Here is a 19,989-nt window from a genome sequence, read left to right on the forward strand (position 1 = left end):
CTGGACAGAGGGACAGACAAAAAAAAAAGATCAAGAAACCAACTATTCTCAAACTAAAAACATTTTCATCTCAAATTTACCGGATATAACCTCTTCCACTCCACAGGGTTTTAAATCCCACATGTCATGCTAGACTGTCAGGGAGGGTGTTTAATAACGCTCTAAAGTTAAGCTAAACTTTGTTGAGTGAAAAACTGGCATGGCCATTTTCACAGGGGTTCCTCGACCTCTCACCTCAAGATACCTGAATGAAAATGGGTTCTACTGGTACCCATGAGTCTCTTCTTTACAGACATGCCCACTTTAAACTAGCCTCGTGCAGTTTTGGCAGTAAAAATGCACTTTTTCCCTCGTGTAGTACAAATGTGTTATTTTTGCCTGTTGTATTTGAATATTTCTGCATGCTGGAGTCCTTAAACAGTCTTGGAATAGCAGATATTGGATATGATTGGGAAGCTGAGACTCTTGTAGACTCGATGAGCCCAGCTGTATTAATGTGTGATGTTAGCCCCCACAGAAGCCATTTCATTGTAGTGAGACCATTTATCTGAAACGGACCTCACCGTATAAAATGAATTATTGTGACCTCTAGGATGATCAGCCACTAACTAGACACCTCAGGTATTCAGGGGACATATGGCTTTCATGGGTATACTGACAATGAGGGGATTTCGTGCTATCTAGTCACTAAAAAATGAAATGTTTACAGAAATCACCAATTACCAGATCACAGCATGGATTTTCTGTGGTGTTCATCAAGGTCTTGGTGTCTTAATGTGGTATTCTGGAGGGATTTTTGGATATTTTTATTTATTCTCAAGTGGAAAATACTTTGAATTGGCACCAAATCTGTGTAACAAATGTAATCAACCTACAAATTGCTGCAACAACTAATGAGACATAACTGAGCATGGGACTGGCCATCATATACCTCCATCATAAGGTTCTGAGCCCCTTTACGCTCTTAACATTAGAGGTTGAATAGGTGTCTGAACACAATGTTTCTTTCATATTTATGACTAATAAAACTTGACACACAGTGGAGGCCCCGGCCCGGGAGGTGGAACAGATTAGATGACTTATTTATCACTTTTGGCATCAAACAGAATCTACTGATATGATCTAATGACTGTGATGACTGAAAATAATGAATTTAGTGCCACAGAAATTGTTGACTCTGGGAGCTACTCTTCTTCAGTATTCTGTATATATAAACATGTATAAATTATGTACAATACTGATCTAACAAACTTATATTGGAGCATATATTCTGTTTCATTTGTAATATATTGAGCTGTTTATTACCATGCATTTTTATTTAAGTCTCCTCCTACCTTTTTAGAGGTGTACTTCTGTTTGGGCACTACACTGCGCAGCTTGTGGTCCAGTGGCTCCCTGTTGTCCAGGTTCTTGACCTTGTAGATCCGGACCAGCCAGTGCTCCGAGGTGAACGCCTCCTCCAGGTGCTTGAACTTGATGTCCTTGTTGCCGATCTCGGCATTGCGCGTTCGGTCGAAGCCAGGAGGCGTCCGGAAGTCCAGCTGGAGGATGGATAAAGTATTTGCTATCAGCTAACTGTGCATGTTGGGTAAAATGTCACTTAGAAAACGGCTTTTGGTTTAAGGAAATAGTTGGATTTGGGATATAAATGAAAAATAAATAGAGTTAGATGAGAGGACGGATCCCACTTTCATGTCTGTATGTTGAATATGAAGCTACAGCCAGCAGCCATTAGCTTAGCTTAGCACAAAGGCCGCAAACAAAGCGATAAGAGCGAGCCTGGCTCTGTCTTAAACTGGCACATTTTTCATTTTTGCACAGTTTTAATACGAATTAATGAAACAAGATATAGAGAGACAAAGTTTCTCCCCTTTCGGTGGACCACCATGTGACCTTATTTTTAAAAAGTATGTGCAGTCATTACTGGCAAGAGACAAGTAACTTAGAATTACACATATGATGTCAATGTAAAAGATAATTTTGCAAGATAAGAAAGTCACAGTTTGTCACTTTCTTGACTTGACAGATCAGAGGATAGATCTTCCTTTCACTTCTCGGCTGATAAAAACACCAGGAGTCACTGGATTTAACACATCAGGTAGGATAACGTTACATTTGTGCCTGGAACAAGTTAGATCAGTCTGTGATACCAATTTTTTACTTTGATTTTCAGTGTGAATTTGAATCCAGCCCTCAGCGGGTTGATGATTTTGGTTTCCACTGACTGTTGTTACGTCATTTTGTTTTTAACATATTAAGTACATCAGTAAAGATTTTCAACTTGAATAATTCGTTTATCAACATCTGATGTGTGATTTAAGTGTTCCCTTCATGTTTCTGAGCAGTGTATTTGAGTGCTATCATTATATTTTCATCCCAGCCAACCACGGTTTTATTAATTCAAAGAGATGTACACAAGGACAAACACAATTATAAAAGAAAACAAAAACATTTGATAGCCTTTTGATTACAGCACATCTGCCCTCTGTCAGCTTCCACAGTACACTTTGTATGAACCACTCACAACCTCTTGTTCCTATTATTCTACCCAAAGAGCTCTTACTGTGTCCTTCGCACATTTGCTTTGCCCTTGTCACCTCTCTTCTCAAAGCTGCAGTCTCTACCTTTCCTCTGTTGTATTTTTCCTCCTTTGTTTTCCATTCTCACTCTCCCTTTGTGTACTGTCTATAGAACAGCATCTCATTTATACCTTCGGGCTGCCTCAGAGGACACGGAGTGTGAAATATTAAATTATTATTAGTCACAATGGTTTATCTCTGGATTTGTATTTACTAGCACTGCTCAACCCGTCATTTAAATGTCAAGAGATAAATGAGTTTGTTTTTGGGGATATGAAGTCCACGGTACACACTTTCTATTCTGTACTGTATTATCCACTGTCAGTGTGATCCTTTAATCTCTCCTCGCTGCTACAAACTACATCCTCAACTATCTAGTTATCGTCTTTTTCCTGATGTCCTCTAAGCCACTGCTTCCCCTTGTCACATCCTGTTTTCGTAAACCTAATCTACCCTCTCTACTCTATCTTTCTTTCTTCCCTCGCCGGGCTCACTCCCTCCTGTCCTCCATTTCCTTCTGTGCCATCTCTTTACCCTGAAACAGTGCTGTGAGCCACGCAGAGCTTTGGCCGTCTGTCTACGGATGGCGGCTGCACTGACTCTCCCATCTCCGCTGAGCTGTTGGCCGAGCTGCATCTACAGCCGAGATGTAAGCACCTGGCATGAGGGATCCCTCTCATCTCTCCTCTGCTACCTGCCAGAAGTAGCCGTGGCACATTCGAAAGCCTCTGCCAATCCTTCATATTCCTCCTCCATCCTTTCACCCCCCCACCCCCAAACACCCCCCTCTCTGAACCTCAGGAGCTCCTCAAGGCATCTCCTTGAATCCTCTCCTGCCTGTCTGTCAGCCAGCACCGCTTTTAAGATACAGTAGCAAGAAGTTTTACACCTTTGGTGGTGGCAGCTGCTTGTTATTCTCTCGTAAAGCTGCATAAAATATAGTACCCAGAGTTTTTACCTCTCTGGCAATGGCAGCTGCTTGTTACTTTCTGATCTTTGCACAAAGCTGGAACTCATTATTTATACCTACGAAGTGGATCATAACCCCCCGAAAATCTCTTTAAAATCAGAGTTTCTTGCTGGCCTGACCTGACCTGACCTGGAGATGAAAAAATGATCAAAGACCTGCAGAGCTGTTGAGATTTTTGGTGATGTTATTCTGCTAGACAGTGAAAAGTGTCTCTCCTTACCTGCATTTCACCAAATCGGTAATAGGACATCTTGTACATGAGGCAGTTGAGCAAAGTTGGTGAACCGGCCTTGTCCACTCTGAACTCTCCCTGAGGGGTGAAGTAGTCGCTCTCCTAAAGAAGACAAATATGAGAGGAAAAGTTAGTGAAGTAACTAATTAGCACTCAATGGCTAGAGGTGATGATAAAGGTAGATACAAATATGCTAACTGATGAGGCCCAAACTGGGCATGGTGGATGAAGATAAATGAATGTTATCACTAGTATCAATAAAAAATACTGTGTCCACTTAAAAGGAGGCAGATTCGAAACAATACAAGCTAGAGTAAGAATTTGTTCCTTATTTTGCAGCACATTTCTATCTGCTAGCTTAGAAGTGCCCTTTGCGTCTCCAGAGAAAGATAGTTGATTGCCGAGTCTCCCGGTTTGTCAAATCGCGACGCCTTGAGTCGGTGGTTCAGACCAACTATCAGCCCGAGGTGTCGGCATTTGACGACCTGGAGATGAGACTCAAAAATCAACTTGCTAGAGTGACATAGGGCAACTTTAATATCTGATATCAACCGAGTTCATATCAGTTGTTGCCAGGTCTCATGAGAGTGTAGCTGAGACAGAGACAGGTCTCGAATAAAGGTAATATTCTCCTGATTTGTCTGCTGGAAAAATGCTATGCTGGTGTCAGAATGTTGGAACAAAGTTACTCGGGACTTGGCGCTTGTCTCCCAAAGAGGCAGGGCAGCAAAACCCACGTGATACATATACAGGAAACGACTCTAAAGTGAGCCATCTGGGTTTATCAGTAGTCTCTCCCCATGTGCAAATGTTCCAAAATAAGTTCCCTCCCAACACTCTTTTACAAGGGCAACGTCGCCGCATCCTGGGCTTAGTGCCGCCCAAGATGATTGTGATTGGTTTACAGATATACAAACAATCCAGGTTGTATTTTCCCTTAGTGCAGAATTATGATGGGTTCAGGCAGACCTCTCTCCAGTCCTGGTGCAGTGTGAGATTGGTCTGGCTATGTGAGACTAGTTTAAAAATGACTTATTCGTAACATAGAATGTGAAACAATGTGAATCTCGGATAAATACAAAAACAGAAACAAATGCAGTCTCAAAGGAATGGTTACACATTTTAAATACACTGTTTTCTGTTTTTGTATGTGTTAAAGGAGATGTACAATGTGTAATTTCTCATCTTTAGAGGAGCTTGCAGGTGGATTTTGAATTTTCTGAATTTGTACTAGTTGTTTCCAGTTTTTTTAGCCTCATATTTGCAGTCATGTCAAGTTTATTTATGATAACAAGCGTTATCTTGGGACACTATCATATAGAGCAGGTTTGGCATCATACTCTTTAATTTCCCCTATGAGCAAGCACTTGCCGATGGCAGCTAAGAAAAACTTCCCTTTTGACAGACAGAAACCTCGAACACAACCAGGCTCTCGGTGGGCGGCCATCTGCCGTGCAGATATGAGAGTGGTATCAAAATGTTCAGCTATTACTTTAAGTAACCAGGTTACAGGCGACTTGCTCCAGTAAGCTGATTTCTTAAACTTCATGTGATCACCAAACTTGGTTCTGTTATCCAAGTGGGGGATTAGAGACACATGGATAGATAGATAGATTTCTCCTGGAGAAGACAGATTTCTTGGCCATGTGCACAGGTAGCAGGGTTTCTAACCTGCTTTTTACTTGTACTATCTCCCCACATGCACATACTCTCGTACTTTAGACTTCATACTGTGAACTTCTGCACATCTCTGGTCAATATCTTGCACAAATTTTCTTATATTATTTCATATTTTCTACTGTAAACTCTATTTTATATTTTGTCTCTTGACTTTCTCACTGTATTTTGTTGTTAAAACTATTCATTTCAAGATAATGACTTCCGACAAAAATACAGATGATATCAATAGGATTCACAGTCAAGAGAAAAAACACAAAAGGAAAAGAAAAGGCAGCCACAAGGAAGCACCCTGGCACCTCGATAAATCTTGGATATACACATGCATACATATTTATATACAACACATATGCATATTGATATTCATATTTAATACATTACTATAATTATTAATACATCCCCCCCCCATCATTGTTAATCAATGAGAACGGATGTGAAAGGCAATGATCATCACTCATTACAACCTACTGCTGCTGTTGGCTATATTGTATGTCATTTTCAGTAAATATAAAACATGTTTTCCGTTTAAAAATACAAACATAGGACGAAAGCAAGTAGGGCTACTCACCAATCTTTTAAGTGGTTACATCTTAAGTTTAATGTCGGGTGCACAGCTGATAGGTCCCACGGGTTGTTAACATGACGTAACAGAAGTGCATATTTAATGGATTCAGTGTGGACAGAGATGAACTTGCTTGCTGTTAGGACTCAGTGTTCTGCCTACATATTCTCAGAGAGACATATTTTTACCGGACTTAATGAGCGGAGAGATTTAAATATGTCAGACTTACACTGATTTACAGTTTACAGTAACCAGGATGTAAATGTAAATGCACATTCTAGTGTCCCTGAATAATCTGGTTTTCTGAGTGCATGTGAACCTACTGAGTGTGTTTGTGTGGCTGTATGCTGACTATTCAAGCCAGACAATAAAAAATAGGTAAAATGGGGATGAATGTAAAAATCTGAATGTGACATTTTTCTGCATTGACAGTAGGTTACTATTCAGGCTGTGCCTCCAAGTCCCGGATAACATGCCATGAACGCACCGCAGTGGGCTAAACAGAGTCTGTCCTTGAGCATCATTATAAAGAGAGAGGGTGTGAGAGTGAAGAGGAAACATTGATTTCACTGCTGTGTGTAAGTGCTTGCTACAAGATTTCCTGGAGAACAGCTGCAGTGACGAGCAGGTCTCACACTCACCCTGATGTCCTTGGGGTGCTCTCCCTCCGCTATCCTCACCATCCACAGGAACTTGTTTATATCGTCTCCTGAATAACCGATCACACCTCCGAATATGATCAGCACGTAGTCCACATCCAGCGACCTCATGATTTTGTAGGCCGCGCTCTCGTTGGACGACATGGCTTTGCCCACCTAAAAACAACAGGGGAGAGTGACGAGCTGTGCTTTAATTAGAGTTTCCTGTTTCACAAGACGCCATGCTTCGATACAGCAGTGGGAAAAAACAGGAATTATTAAACAGACATCCATCTTGTACTCTCTGTAATTACATTTCTTGCGGACAGATGCTGAAGAGACAACAGGCAGCAGGTAGAAAGCAAGAGAGAAGAAAGCTAGAGGGCTTTATCAGACTTAACTAAAAGACAAAAACATTCCTCTACATTTGGCAGCAGAGAGAGCAAAAAACATAAATCAAACCCACAGCATCTGACAGCAATTAACTGCAATTCCCCTACAGTGTAAATTCAATGGGAAAAGTTTAAGCAAACAAGATTATCTGGCTTGTTGGAAGGAGCGGTTTTATACTACTGTATGTGGCAATTACATAAGAAATTCACTGAAGACTCTGCTCGTGGCTGCTGGAGGAAATCTTTTGTTTTCTGTATGAGCATGAATCAAAACAGGAAGAGATGCAGAAGAGAGACATGAGAGAAACAGACAGAAGGCTCACCAGCGCTATGTGACTGTTGTTCCATGTGTTATTATCTACTAGCGTGGTCCTGTTGGCCATGCCGGCTATCTGGTACCCGTAGTCCCACCACGACATGACACGTGCATGCTCGTCCGTGTTCTGCCTCAGCCAGTAGTAGGCCTCCCTGAAGTCATCCAGGATGTTACGCGTCCTAACGGGGAAAATAAGGTTGACAGGTAACAGCGTTGACAGGCATATGGCTGCGGAGGCTATTAATATTTCAGCTAAGACTTTGAATCAGAAGGGCAACGACAGCTGAAAATAGACCATCCATGCATAATAAACCGAGGGTTAAAAAACACCTCATACTTTGAACGCTAGTGTCCTAAATTTACCTCGAGGAGCAGCAGCAGACATAAAGCCAAGGAACCAATTAACTGTAGGTATGCTAATCATGTTATATCTGTGAGAGTGTGTGCATTTATGCGTGAGTGTGTGGGTGTATATGTGCGAGAGAAAAAAGAGCAGAGTGACAGCCACGCTGCTCCCAGTAGCACAGCTAAAACCATTGTCTGAGAGCTGCCGTGGCTCCATTAATATATGTATGAGGACTTGCGTCTACCATTTAGTCTTAGCCTTCAATATTTCCTCCCTAATGCTTTAAGAGAATAATTATGCCTGTAAAGAATCTCAGAGAGAATAATATATCAGTTTTTTGTAAATTCAGAGATGGTTCGCAGATGTTTTCATTGACCTAGAAACACAAAGTTAAGCAATCATATTAAAGCTTATAGGTACACATATCAATATTTCCACAAACCTCTCATGAAATATACATGTGCTCCCTCCGTCCTGCCGCTCTGTGTGCTCCTCCATACTTACACACGTGCGCTCATTTGCATGCAAGGTTGTGCAATCCATTCTCCTGCATTATGAACTATTACTTGAGACTTTGCATGGCTCCTTGCGGTTATTTAACATCCATTAACCGGGGTTTCTACAGCACGAAGCACGCTGGATTTAAGACTTTTTAATACTTTTTTTAATGCCACTCGTAATGTAGTTTAAAACCAATTTTACAATGATTGAAAGGAAAGACATGAACCGACATCAATTACTTAGGGTGAGGGGCAATTTTGGCCAAATGTTTATTGTAATATAAAATGTGACCTTTTTTTGTCTGGAGGCAGGGACAAGTGTAGAGTAAAACCAGCAAATATGTGACTTTGCAGGCAAGTTTTCTTGGTGATTTTGCAGGCCATTTCCAAACCATCCCCTGCTTCCACTGTTTCCACATTAATGCAAAAGGTCCACCACATTGAGTGTCGTCCCAAACCAACTTATGAGGAGGGGAAGTGTGTTATTAAATCCTCCAACAGCACAACTGCATCGATGCTGACCTTCTGACCACGTGCAAGGCCCTATTGTGTTCGTCATGGAAGATGCTCCGTACAAATTAAGTTCAATTTGACTGTCCTTACCAAGGTAAACTACCTAAAGTAAAGCCCTTTTTATACAAGAATTATGTAAATTTGCAGGAAAGCCCAATCAGTGTTTTTTCAGCATTGGCAGTAAACAAAATTGGGGAGTGCAGCAAATTGCCACCTGCCTACTTTTGTTCATACAGAATGTGCCTTTTTTGTGGCAATGGGGGGCATGAGCAAGTAACAAAACGTGTAGCTCAGTGTGTGACGTAAACAGTGACGTGGGAGGGAAGCCGCGGCTGGTCAGTCCTTCGGCGATTCTCTCATAAGTTGGCCCGTTCTTCATCGTTCCCCTCATTTGACGGTTAATGGCCTCTTTATTTGCGAGGGCAAGGAGGGTGCGCAATTCCTTGTCTCCCCAGTTGCTCATCTTTACAGTGTCTGTCAGGTTTGTGTTTCCCTCTTGCTACTAGCTGCTCGCTAATTCCTGCTATCAGCTGTTTCCTGTTTATCCACCGCCAGTGGGTCGCACGTGCGATGTCATCAACAGCCCCTCCCATGGCGGAAGGGCACCTCGTTCTTTTTAAACCAAAAAGGTTCCACCTACGAGGCAGAAAATTGGGCACCTCGGATCAACTTGCCAATCCAGCTCTGTGTGTCTAAACACTAGCAGCCTGCCAGCAAAACGGCCTAACATTCGCTGAAAATCTGGCAGTGTAAAAGGGGCTTAAAATATGCATTTAATATTGTCATACAGACATTAACAACATTAAGGTTACACTGTATTTAGGATAAAACATACCCTTCTCTAGTCTCCCTATAACAGTTGTATGCATTTGGTTTAAAGTGTTATGAAATCATATTGTATATTGACAGGAACTATTTATTTATTATTTATTCATTATTTATTTATTCATCAAGTTATTTATTTCTTTTAATAACAAAAGGATATAATGCAAAAATTCAGGTAAACAACAGCAGCACATACGTATCAAGTAAAAGTGCTACAAGTACATAAGAAGAACGTAAAATGGCAATAAGCTTTCATTTTCTTCATGGTTACGAATTGTTACGACAGTTCCTCTTTCCGCCACAGAGAGGGACGTTCGTCCAAAAGCTCGCAGCTGTACTTAAACCCTACACCCAGATGAAGGGTGCTTCATTCAGCTGTGAAGGTGACTACAAATGGAGTTACACTCAGCGAAGGAGTGGGAGTGGATAGGGTCTGGTTTCAGAAAAGCCCTGTGTTTCTCACTCTGCGTGTGGGATTCTGCTGCCTTGATTCCCATCATGCCGGGTGTGAAGGACTTTTTGTATAAAATACATCAAGCCTCAAAATCCTTCTTTTCCCATGTCTTAGCATTTTTAAGATTTTTTTAAAAGATACCACTTATGGCCTTATTTTTAGATGAATGAATTCAGTGCTTGTAACACTTCAGCTGTAATGTTATTAACACCTTGCAGCCAAAGTGTGTGTGCACTTACCCATCATGGTTGTATGAGGCGAGCACCACGCTGGGACTGGAGTAGGCGTTGCTGGTGACCCAGGTGCAGTGCACGGCGAACATCATCAGCAGCATCAACATGAGCATGGTGACAATGGACTTGATGTTCGGACCCAGACCTTCCTCTGCCTTCTCCTGCTCTGACACATGTTTGCGCACCTTGCCGGCCTGCAGGGGGAGACAAACGCTATTATGATGGATGGCAGAGTCTGTGACATTCCAAGGAGATGAATTATTTAGTGGAATAAATTATTGAATGGACTAATTGAGCAAAGTATCTTACAGCATCCTCAAGTTTTCTGTAGTGTGTGATGCATCACTGAGGACTGCGAGATGAACCCTGTGATGAGTTAATATCGCTTCACACTTGCAGCAGAGAATTGTTAAGGCTATAAAAACTCTGTAGAGGAGGAAATCTGCATAATGTGAATATTTTTCTTTACCAGCATCTCCAATTACTGGCTCTGACACCTCAAATGTGTCTGGAAGTGAGTGAGGATAGCTGTTAATGCTGTGTACAATGCACCTTACTACTGAAGTGAACTGCAAAACAAACTGTTACTGACTCCAATTTCACAGAGGGTCTGCAAACCTGTACTCGCTGATATTGTTAATAATATCTGTGACTGTTTTAATTAGAGTGTATGTGTGTGTGTGTGTGTGTGTGTGTGTGTGTGTGTGTGTACCGTCTTGTTGTAATGTGATCTGTATATATACACTTTCTTTCAACGTCTGTCTTGTAAAGTCATCTTAATCTTGAAGAGACTTCCTGAGCAAGTAAAGGTTCACGAACTATAACTAACATAGGGGACAAAAATGGTTAGCAAACATTGCCTTTAACACTTAACTGCTCCATGAACATGATAGGCTGATGAGTTGCTGACAGTGGAAATGACTGTGTCTTAAATGTACCCCTGTAGAATTTTGCCTGTAAATATCATATAATATAAGGCTGCCCCCTGAAAGTCAAAGATTCGAATCATCAGTCGGAGACACCTCAGCTGACTCGACTTGAGATTCTTCTTTTTAATGTCAATCAGTGTGCCGTGTACCTCTGGGCATGTTTTGGTCCCCTTAATTAGCTGCAGAGTGAGCACTCCTTGCTTTCACTCAGCTCTATAGTACAGACAGCTGCAGACACAAACCCCGGGTGAGCCTGAGTGAGATAGCTTTGCCCTGGTCAGCCTTCGGGTCAAAGTTATGTTCTGCCTTTTCTTTAGAAGTGCTGAATTTACAGCTCACAACAACTGAATACGATACAGCTCTGGCTTTGTTTGATATATAATGTAAGCAAAAAATGTTGCACATTTCAATCTGCGTTAGAGTCGTTAGAACGCATTAGCTCAGAGGGCTAACTTGGCTCGTTTACTGTATTATGTGGATGTTACGGTGACTCTGAACTTCCCGTTGAACCCCTAATAATTAAGTATTCATAATGAACAGCCAAATCTGATTCCACGGACATAATTCTGAGTCTGGTACGGCCTGGATATAATATTGATATCTAATAATTATAAAAAATAAAAATAAATCCTATGTACAGAAACTCTGTGTAATCTTAATATTGAATGTATTTCTGACCTCAGTGAGCACAGCTCACACATGCAACAGTCTGCCAACACATATTAGAGACTGTGACACATATCATTCATTTAAAACTAACTTAAAATCATAGCTAAAAGATAATCAAGTGTGTGACGATACTCTGACTGACTGAAAACCTGTAGCGTGCTTTGTTTATATTCTTTATGTGTTGCTGTCCTTGTTTTAAAATATTTATGTGCTCTTGTGAAATGTGCTCTATGGTTTTGCAGGTCCTGTTTTAATGTATTTCCTGTGTCCTCTGCAGCTGTCATTATAACTGCCCTGCCTTTCACTCCCCCTCAAACTTTAAACTGTATAAACACATAAACCTTTGCAGAATCTTCTTTTGTTAAAACCCGATTGTTAATATCTGCTTGCAGACTTCTACCCCTCTATTACTGGTACACTGCTACTCTTTACAACATGTTTTTACCGACAATTATCAACAGAAATGTGCGTCACAATTTTTATCATATTGTGTGAAATGTTTATGCAGCCTGTGTTAATGGCGCAGCTTTTAAGCACAGTCAAAATGTCCATCTCTGCATTTTTTTTCCCCCACCAGTGCAGGGCAGCGAGTATATGTAATGAGACCTGTCACCATACACAGACTTTCAACGTCACTGTCTTGATGTTCAAAAACTGAAATGAAATGTGTCATTTTTGAAGCATTTGTCAATTTCACAAAATTTTTACACCGGCTAAAATGTTATTTCTGCAAACGTTTCAAACGGATGGCTATTTGTAGGTAGCATAATAAATACTGTGATTATTACAAGGTGGTCTGGAATAGACAAAGCCACAGTTGAGAGCAGTCAGATCAACAAAGTGAGACAGCTAAAATTATAACAGCATCAAACAGTTGCAGCTGAATCACAGTTGAATCACAGTCGACCCAAACTGGCGAGCTGAACTGGTGGGGAAGCTGATGAATAATAAATCCAAACTGTAAAGGTGTGTTAAATCAACAAGGAACTATCTCTGTGACTTTTCTCGTTTGATGTGTGTTTCCACAATCATTCTGTCCTGGCGTGACCTTGTCATAAAGATTCCCAGAATTCCTCTTGTCGTCCTCGTCGCTGCTGTCTTCCGCAGGGGGTTTCTCCCTCTTTGTGTCATCTCCCATGTAATGCTCAAAGACGCTGGAGAAAGCCACGGCAGACAGCATGCACACCACCGGAGTCAGTGTCAGCATCAGACGCACCATCACGCCGGCGAAATAGACAGCGCTGATGGCATACAGGGCCACTGGGAGGAAAGAGAAAAAGAAGGAGGTGGGTGGGAGGAGGAGGAGGTGGGGAGAGACGGAGAACAAAGCAGACAAAGGTCAGACAAGGAGAAAGACGGTGTGAATGTAAAGGACAGACAGGAAATGGGGCGGTGTGTGTGAGAAGGCGATAAAGACATGAAAAAGAGCAATTGAGTTGTAACGCAGCATAATCAGTCTACGTTGGCTCTGCAGAGCTCAAACTCTGAATTGGAGAGAGTGCTGGCTGCCTCCTGTCCTTGAAAAGTGCCGACCCGGCTCAACAGGTGCATGGCTAATCAATAGCTGTAATTGGCTGATTAAGTCTGAGGGAGAAACGGGCTGCTGAAGGACTGTTTGCAGCACTCAAAGGTCCTCTGTCCTTGATCTTGGCTGTCTTACTCTGTAAACATAAAAGTTTTGTTTGAGCTGTTTTTCCAAGTCGCCCTCAATGTTTTTCTTTCAGGCAGACAGAGAGCTGAGAGTGCATCACAATACTGGAGACAGAGGAGATACTGTACTGACGAGGATGTTTCCTAAAGCAGGAGGCATTCGAACTGGACCAGGCATTCGAACTGGACCAGGGCCAAACTGGCCGAGACTTTTCCTGATATTGACCCCTCTTGTCCCCGTTGTGAAAGTCAACCAGCTGATCATATGCACGTGTTCTGGTCCTGCCCACACCTTGGAACATTTTTCAGGCTTACTCCACAATATGTGGTGTTAGCATCCCTCCAAACCCAATATGTGCCATTTTTGGCTTTACGGATGTAACTCGATCTCTTAAAGGCAAATCCCATATTATCATTGCTTTCACCTCTCTGCTTGCTAGACGTCAGATACTTCTCTTGTGGAAGGAACAAAGACCCCCCACATTCAACAGATGGATTAGAGACACCATGTCATTTCTGAAACTGGAAAAAATCAGATACACTCTGAAAGGTTTGAGAGAACCTGGATCCCCTTTCCTGATGTACTACAAGAGCATACAAAGCTCACTACAAGAAAAAGACTAGATGGCAACCCCCCCACCCTATGCAAGATTGTCAGTTACTGTTTGTAAGCATGCTCACCAACAAAAGTGAACATAAAAGCCAACCCCAGATTGACTCTTGCTTGGCATTTCACCTTGCTATATTTGTGGGGTTTTTTGGGGCGCTGCGGTCTGGCCCCTGGTCGCTATTGTTTTATAAAACCCTGACCTCACCTGAGTGATGTGAGGGTACATGCCCATAAACGTCCTGAACACAGAAAATAAGAGGAAAAAAAAAGAAAATACAGACAGAGGGCAGAGAGGGGGATTACTACTGTATAAGTCTACACATTGTTTTTTAGAAAAATCCTGCATAGTATATCTTTAATAACAGAATAGAATAAATCATGATGATCAACTATAAATGTTGGTAAAACAAAAAGAGCTAAATAAAAAATAATAGTTATGATGATATTAGAATAAGTATAAATCTAAACTAAAACCACAGCTAAATTAAATATATGGGTTTTTAGTTTCAAAGTTCAAATATCTTCAGCTCCTCTCAGATCCTCCTGAAGGCTGTTCCAGCAGCTTGGAGCGTGATGGCTGAAAGCAGCATCGCCAAATGTTTTTGTTCTGCTTTGTGGAACGGCTAAAAGAGAAGAACCGCAGGATCTGAGGGGTCGTGCTGGTTCATAAACCAAAAGCATTTCTGAGAGGTATTCTGGTTAACGGCCATATGAGGCCGCATAAACTAATAAAAGAATTTCAAAATCAATACAGAACCTAACAGGTAATCAGTTGTGTGCTCTCCTTTTGGTATTAAGCTCTTGTGCAGCAGAATTTTGAATTAATTTTAGCTGATTTATTGTATTCCTCAGTAGATCAGAAAGGAGAATGTTATAATAGTCTAGTTTCCTTCTTATAAAAGTAGCGTCAGTCTGTCTGTGCTGCTGTATTAGCCGAGTAAGAAATGACACATATTGTGCAGCTATTTCAGGAAGCACAGTGTCTATGCTTTGAACTAAATGCTGAACATGAGCAGGCAACATGGTAACAATGACAACGCTATCATGCAGTTTTAATTAAAGGTTTAATGTCTATCATGTTCAACATCTAGGGTTAGCTAATCAGCCTCAAAGCGTCATCCCTACAAAATTTGGACAATGTGTAATTTTGACCTGATGATGGAGCTAGCGATAAAGTCAGAGGATCACCAAAGTTGCTTCCTGAGGGTATCATGAATGTCAGTACTAAATTTAATGGCCATTTTATTCAATATATGTTGAGACATTTCAGTCTGGACACAAGTGGAAGGATGGACGACTGACACTGCCTTCCCTTAAACCAAAAAATGACTTCCTTGAAACAAAGCTGAACATAAACTTCTTGCGCTGGTACGTCATGAGGAGGGTCCTGTATTTATATGTTGAGTAACATTAACAATGTCATTAAAGCAACTTCTCCCCCTCTAGCTTTTCCAAGTGGTATTATTGTTGGTGCCACTGTTGCCAAGTCAACCAGATCACTTCCTATTTTCCTCAGAGGACAGAAACAACCAAAAACACAGGACACATAATAACTGCAAAGAACTTACAGTAAAACTCTTTGGTAATTGGAGATAGCTGCCGATAGCTTCCAAGAAAAACCAAAGCGCTATCCTCTTCCTGTTTTGGTTGTGCAATAATAATGCACTTCCTTTGTGGCACAAATCTAGCCTTAATTTTGCTGGGAGATCTCACCCAGTGGCAGACAGAATTGCACAGTGAAAGCAAGGTTTATGGAGGATCTAATCTCACCTCTGTTGGGGTCATTATTCTGTAGCCATTACAAATTTGTGTCATCAACATTTATTTCATAATGATAAATTAAAGCAAAAAAATTGTCTATTTCTACTTTCAAAGAAAAAAATGTGACAGAAATTCATAGTGGGGTAAAACACTTATGTACTTTGTAACTCTGCTACAGCGGAAACAAAGGTTTCGGAGCATAATTTTAAAAACTGTCGAGCTGCGATTTAAATAAAATGCTCCTACCAAACACTCGTTCATCATTGATATTCTTGATACAGAACCAGAGGCCTGCTGGGAACGTGCACACCAGGATGTGGAGGTCGAAGAAGAAGGAGACCCACGTCGTCGGCTGGTGCTCCGACACCGACGCTATGATGGGGATGTGGATCTTAGCGTAGCTGAGGATAGAGGGAGGGGGAGGGGGAGACAGACAGGATGTAATTCATGTTGGGTTGTGCGCGTTGGGAGCGCTGAGACAAATTATACAATAGATCCTCCTGATTAACTCCAGAATTATGAGGAAAAAAGATAATTTACCTCCCTGGCATGCTCATGGTAAAATATGAACAAATTTAGCAGTAGAGATGAGTAATGCTCATTTTTGGCTGTTAGTTTTTGTGATCTGTGTGCTCCCTCTTTATTCATTATTACAGCACTTTCTATACGATTTTAAATATTTCTCTCTAAAGTGTTTTGTGATTACAGCTGGGTAAGAGAAAACACACAGCACATTAAGGAATTAGTATCAGCCTCCAGAGGAAGGGAAAAAACTATCCCATACTGCTTCAGTCAGCAAACAGGAGGGTGGGGAGGAGGGGATTGATTGGGTGTGCTGAAATATCAAACACGTTGCAGTGCATTTGGAGAACACAGGGTGCCTGATGCTGTTTGGAAGTAAGACAATAGTTCAACATAGTGCCTGCGCTGTACTGTTTTTCCCTCTGGGATGGTGCATGGGGGTTTACAGCCGTCTCAGGAAACACACTCGATTGAACAAGTGTTGCATCGACAGTGAGAGTGTGAAGGTCAGCAGAGCTTACCCAGTGTCCCAGAGAGAGTAGAAACGACCACTCCATGGAGCAATGTATCCTGGGGAAAGAAAAGACGATCAATACAGAAATATAAAGCGTTTGTATTTTCATGTTTACCATGTGAGCCCTGGAATACAACCATCGCTGGTGGGCATGGAGGAAGTTTGTTGAATTATGTTTATGTAAAGTGAGATAAGTTAGTTATTAAAACAACTTTTAAATACTTTCAATAGATTATCCTTTGTTAGAACCAAAAGATTAAAGTACTGAGTTATTATAAAATACTTGAGTACTACATTAAGGCTTCCATTAGCCTTCTTAACCATTAATACAAAGTTACCACAAGATAAATCGGCAAACTTTCTGTTGCTGCTGTTACATAAGTTAGACGCAGCGATGAAGCACCATCTTTGCTCTCCTCCTGATCAGTTCAACATTTGCCTGGTTAGCATCAGCTAACAGCAGCAGTGGTAGCTAATGCTAGCTGAGTGATGCCAACAGTCAGCCCTGTCACTGGGTATGAGCATGCGGGTGGACTCTCACCAACTGTTCCTGAAATGGAGCTCACACTCCTGCAACAATAGTTTCCGAGTGTCTCATGATACACAAAATGAGAGCAACGGTGGGGCAAGGAGGTATCGAGCAGCAGCTCTACAGAGGAATAAGATTTTACCCATTTTATGTAGTGAAAAAAATTAACTTTATGTTTAAATGTGGGATGTTTTGCTGCAATTACTGTTTACGTCAAATGAATACTGACATTCAAATCTAGCACTCAGGTCCTCGTCTACTTATGCCCATCTCTACATCACACTTGGCGGCTATATTCCTGAGGATCCAAGGATGCAAAGTGTTGAGTGCGAGCTCTTGTGATCAAGCTCCCAGGAATAGTTTTGGGCTTTGAAGCCAATTACAACTTCAGGGTCCATCACGTGACGCCATTGGGCCCAAAAAGCGATGTAACTTTCGGTATGAATGCTTTCTTTCTTGGAAATAACCAGGCTTTGTTTGTGTGTGCTGCGTGTTGTGTTTTGTGCGAGATTTTGCACCCAAATGACATGTATACTCTAGCACTGCTAAAGGACACAACTATGTCATTGGCAGGTGTATGGCTCAGGACCAAATGAAGCTCAGTGTTTAGTGTGAAGTTGTTTGGATAACCAGTTCTCACAATCACAATCAGTTTTATTGGCCAAGTATGTATGCACATACAAGGAATCTGACTCCGGTCATTTGTTGCTCTCAATATACATACAAAAAATAGACATCCAGCTAAAAACTTGAAAAAGCTGCCAGCAGCAAAACCAGAGGCGAAGCAATCGGACTGTTCTGAACACCTCAAACTGGCACTGCACTGGTTATTTATAAAGCAAACTCAACTCAACTCTGCAGCTTTGAATAAATAAAACGGCAAACACTATCTGACCCAAGGGCCTAGAAAAATGTGCACAAGTAGCAAAGGTTGCCTGAGGAAAAAAAAAGGATGTCTACAGTATAGTTTTAATATTCATTGTGTGAAACAAAACTGAAGTATATCATGTATCATGTGGAAAAGAGCATCAACTTATTCGAAGCCCTTGAAAACTTGGTTTCTGATCTTATGTAGTTCTGTATCACAATAAATATTTATGACTAAATAAGCAACAATCAAGATAAAGTTCACAAAGAAAATCCTTGGGCCCTAATTAGATTGAGTACACCCAAGCAGGCGGGGGGGGGGGGCTCTTTGTAATCATTTTCAATGAGAGTGAAGTGTTTTGCTCGCTGCTTTGCGCTTTTGAGCAGCTCATGTTTTTCCACTCACATGCAGGAGCACCCTGAACGCCTCGAGTTGAAAAACCTTAACTCAGACTGGAAAAGCACCCAATGTCATTGGCCTTTTTTTTCTTTGTCCAATCAGATAAAGTGAGAGGGGGGCCTTTTGTGCTGGTGGTGATGACAACAAGTGGTAGTGTACAGTGTTAAGCTGACGTTAGCTCACTTTGATAGCTTTAACTACTTTCTTACATTTAGGTTGCCAAACTGTCCCCGACTCATACTAAAATAAACCTTGACCAGGTGAAGCTCCTGGACCAGCTAGTGGTACTCCCTGTGCTTTTTTCCTTTTTCGGAGGATTTCATATACAGATGGAGCCACCTAGAATTTTCCCTCCCAACGGAAGGCCTTTCGACTGCCAGTCAGTTCCCAGTCCACTCCCAGCCACTGGTTTCCTGACAAAGCATGTCTAGATTCTACTGTAAACAGGCTCAATCTCATTCCAGTCAAGGACCTGGCAAGGTCCCAGCGGGGATCTGCTACGGATCCTCCAGGGTCCCATCATGAAGGTATAGGAAATTCTAGGTGACTACATCTGTACCTACATGGACCTCTGTTTCCCTGTGACCACAGTACTATTTGGAAACTGCCTCTCATCCTCAACTGGAGCCAGAGAGCCCTCCGTCTATCTTATTTTTCTTTTGCACAGCAACATTAAAAAAAGATGCAGCAACTTGCAAAAGTCGCTCTGTCTGATTGGAGCTTTCCTTTTTATTGATGTAATAGTTTAAAGACACTGTGGACTTTCTGATCACCAGGAGGGAAGAGTAGTAATGTTTTGTAAAGCCCTCTGAGGCAAATTGTGATTTGTGATATTGGGCTTTATAAATAAAATTGAATTGAATATACTTCGAATGACAAAATTAGTGCAATATTTGAAACCATGAATCCCAACTCTGCGATCATGGCTACTTCCTTACGTGGAAGCAACAAGTACATCACCAGATCTTGCCTGGCTCCGTTCATCACCAAACAGCTGGCTGACCAAGTCAGTGAGGTCATTAACTTTGTTGTTATGTTTGACGAAAGCCTCAACAAAACAACAATCACCAAATGGTTGAATATGAATGTGAGTGGCCTATTATAGTAAAAGGTTTTATTAAATTCAGGTACTTAGCAGTGATGGAATGTAACTACGTACATTTACTCAAGTGGTGTACTTATGTACAATTTTAAGGCAGTTGTACTTACGGAGTACTTTCACAGTATGCTACTTTATACTTCTTCTCCACTACATTTTGGAGACAAATAGAGCACTTCACTAAATTTATTTGATGACTTTA

The 19,989-nt window shown here is 41.4% G+C and overlaps 1 protein-coding gene across 1 annotated transcript in view; it reads right to left on the minus strand.

The window, feature by feature from the left end:
* LOC125904246 (dolichyl-diphosphooligosaccharide--protein glycosyltransferase subunit STT3B) overlaps positions 1 to 19,989 on the minus strand; it is a 118,097-nt gene that overhangs the window by 1,501 nt on the left and 96,607 nt on the right. Inside the window, exons 8-15 of the mRNA XM_049601529.1 lie at positions 16,900 to 16,948; positions 16,103 to 16,257; positions 12,884 to 13,095; positions 10,244 to 10,431; positions 7,374 to 7,545; positions 6,662 to 6,835; positions 3,770 to 3,883; positions 1,335 to 1,541 (exon numbers count right to left, since the gene is read on the minus strand). Of these exons, the coding sequence (XP_049457486.1) occupies positions 1,335 to 1,541; positions 3,770 to 3,883; positions 6,662 to 6,835; positions 7,374 to 7,545; positions 10,244 to 10,431; positions 12,884 to 13,095; positions 16,103 to 16,257; positions 16,900 to 16,948 (1,271 nt within the window). The remainder of the gene's footprint in view (positions 1 to 1,334; positions 1,542 to 3,769; positions 3,884 to 6,661; positions 6,836 to 7,373; positions 7,546 to 10,243; positions 10,432 to 12,883; positions 13,096 to 16,102; positions 16,258 to 16,899; positions 16,949 to 19,989) is intronic.

Source organism: Epinephelus fuscoguttatus, linkage group LG17 (genome assembly GCF_011397635.1).
Source record: "Epinephelus fuscoguttatus linkage group LG17, E.fuscoguttatus.final_Chr_v1".
In the NCBI taxonomy this organism is placed as follows: Eukaryota; Metazoa; Chordata; class Actinopteri; order Perciformes; family Serranidae; genus Epinephelus; species Epinephelus fuscoguttatus.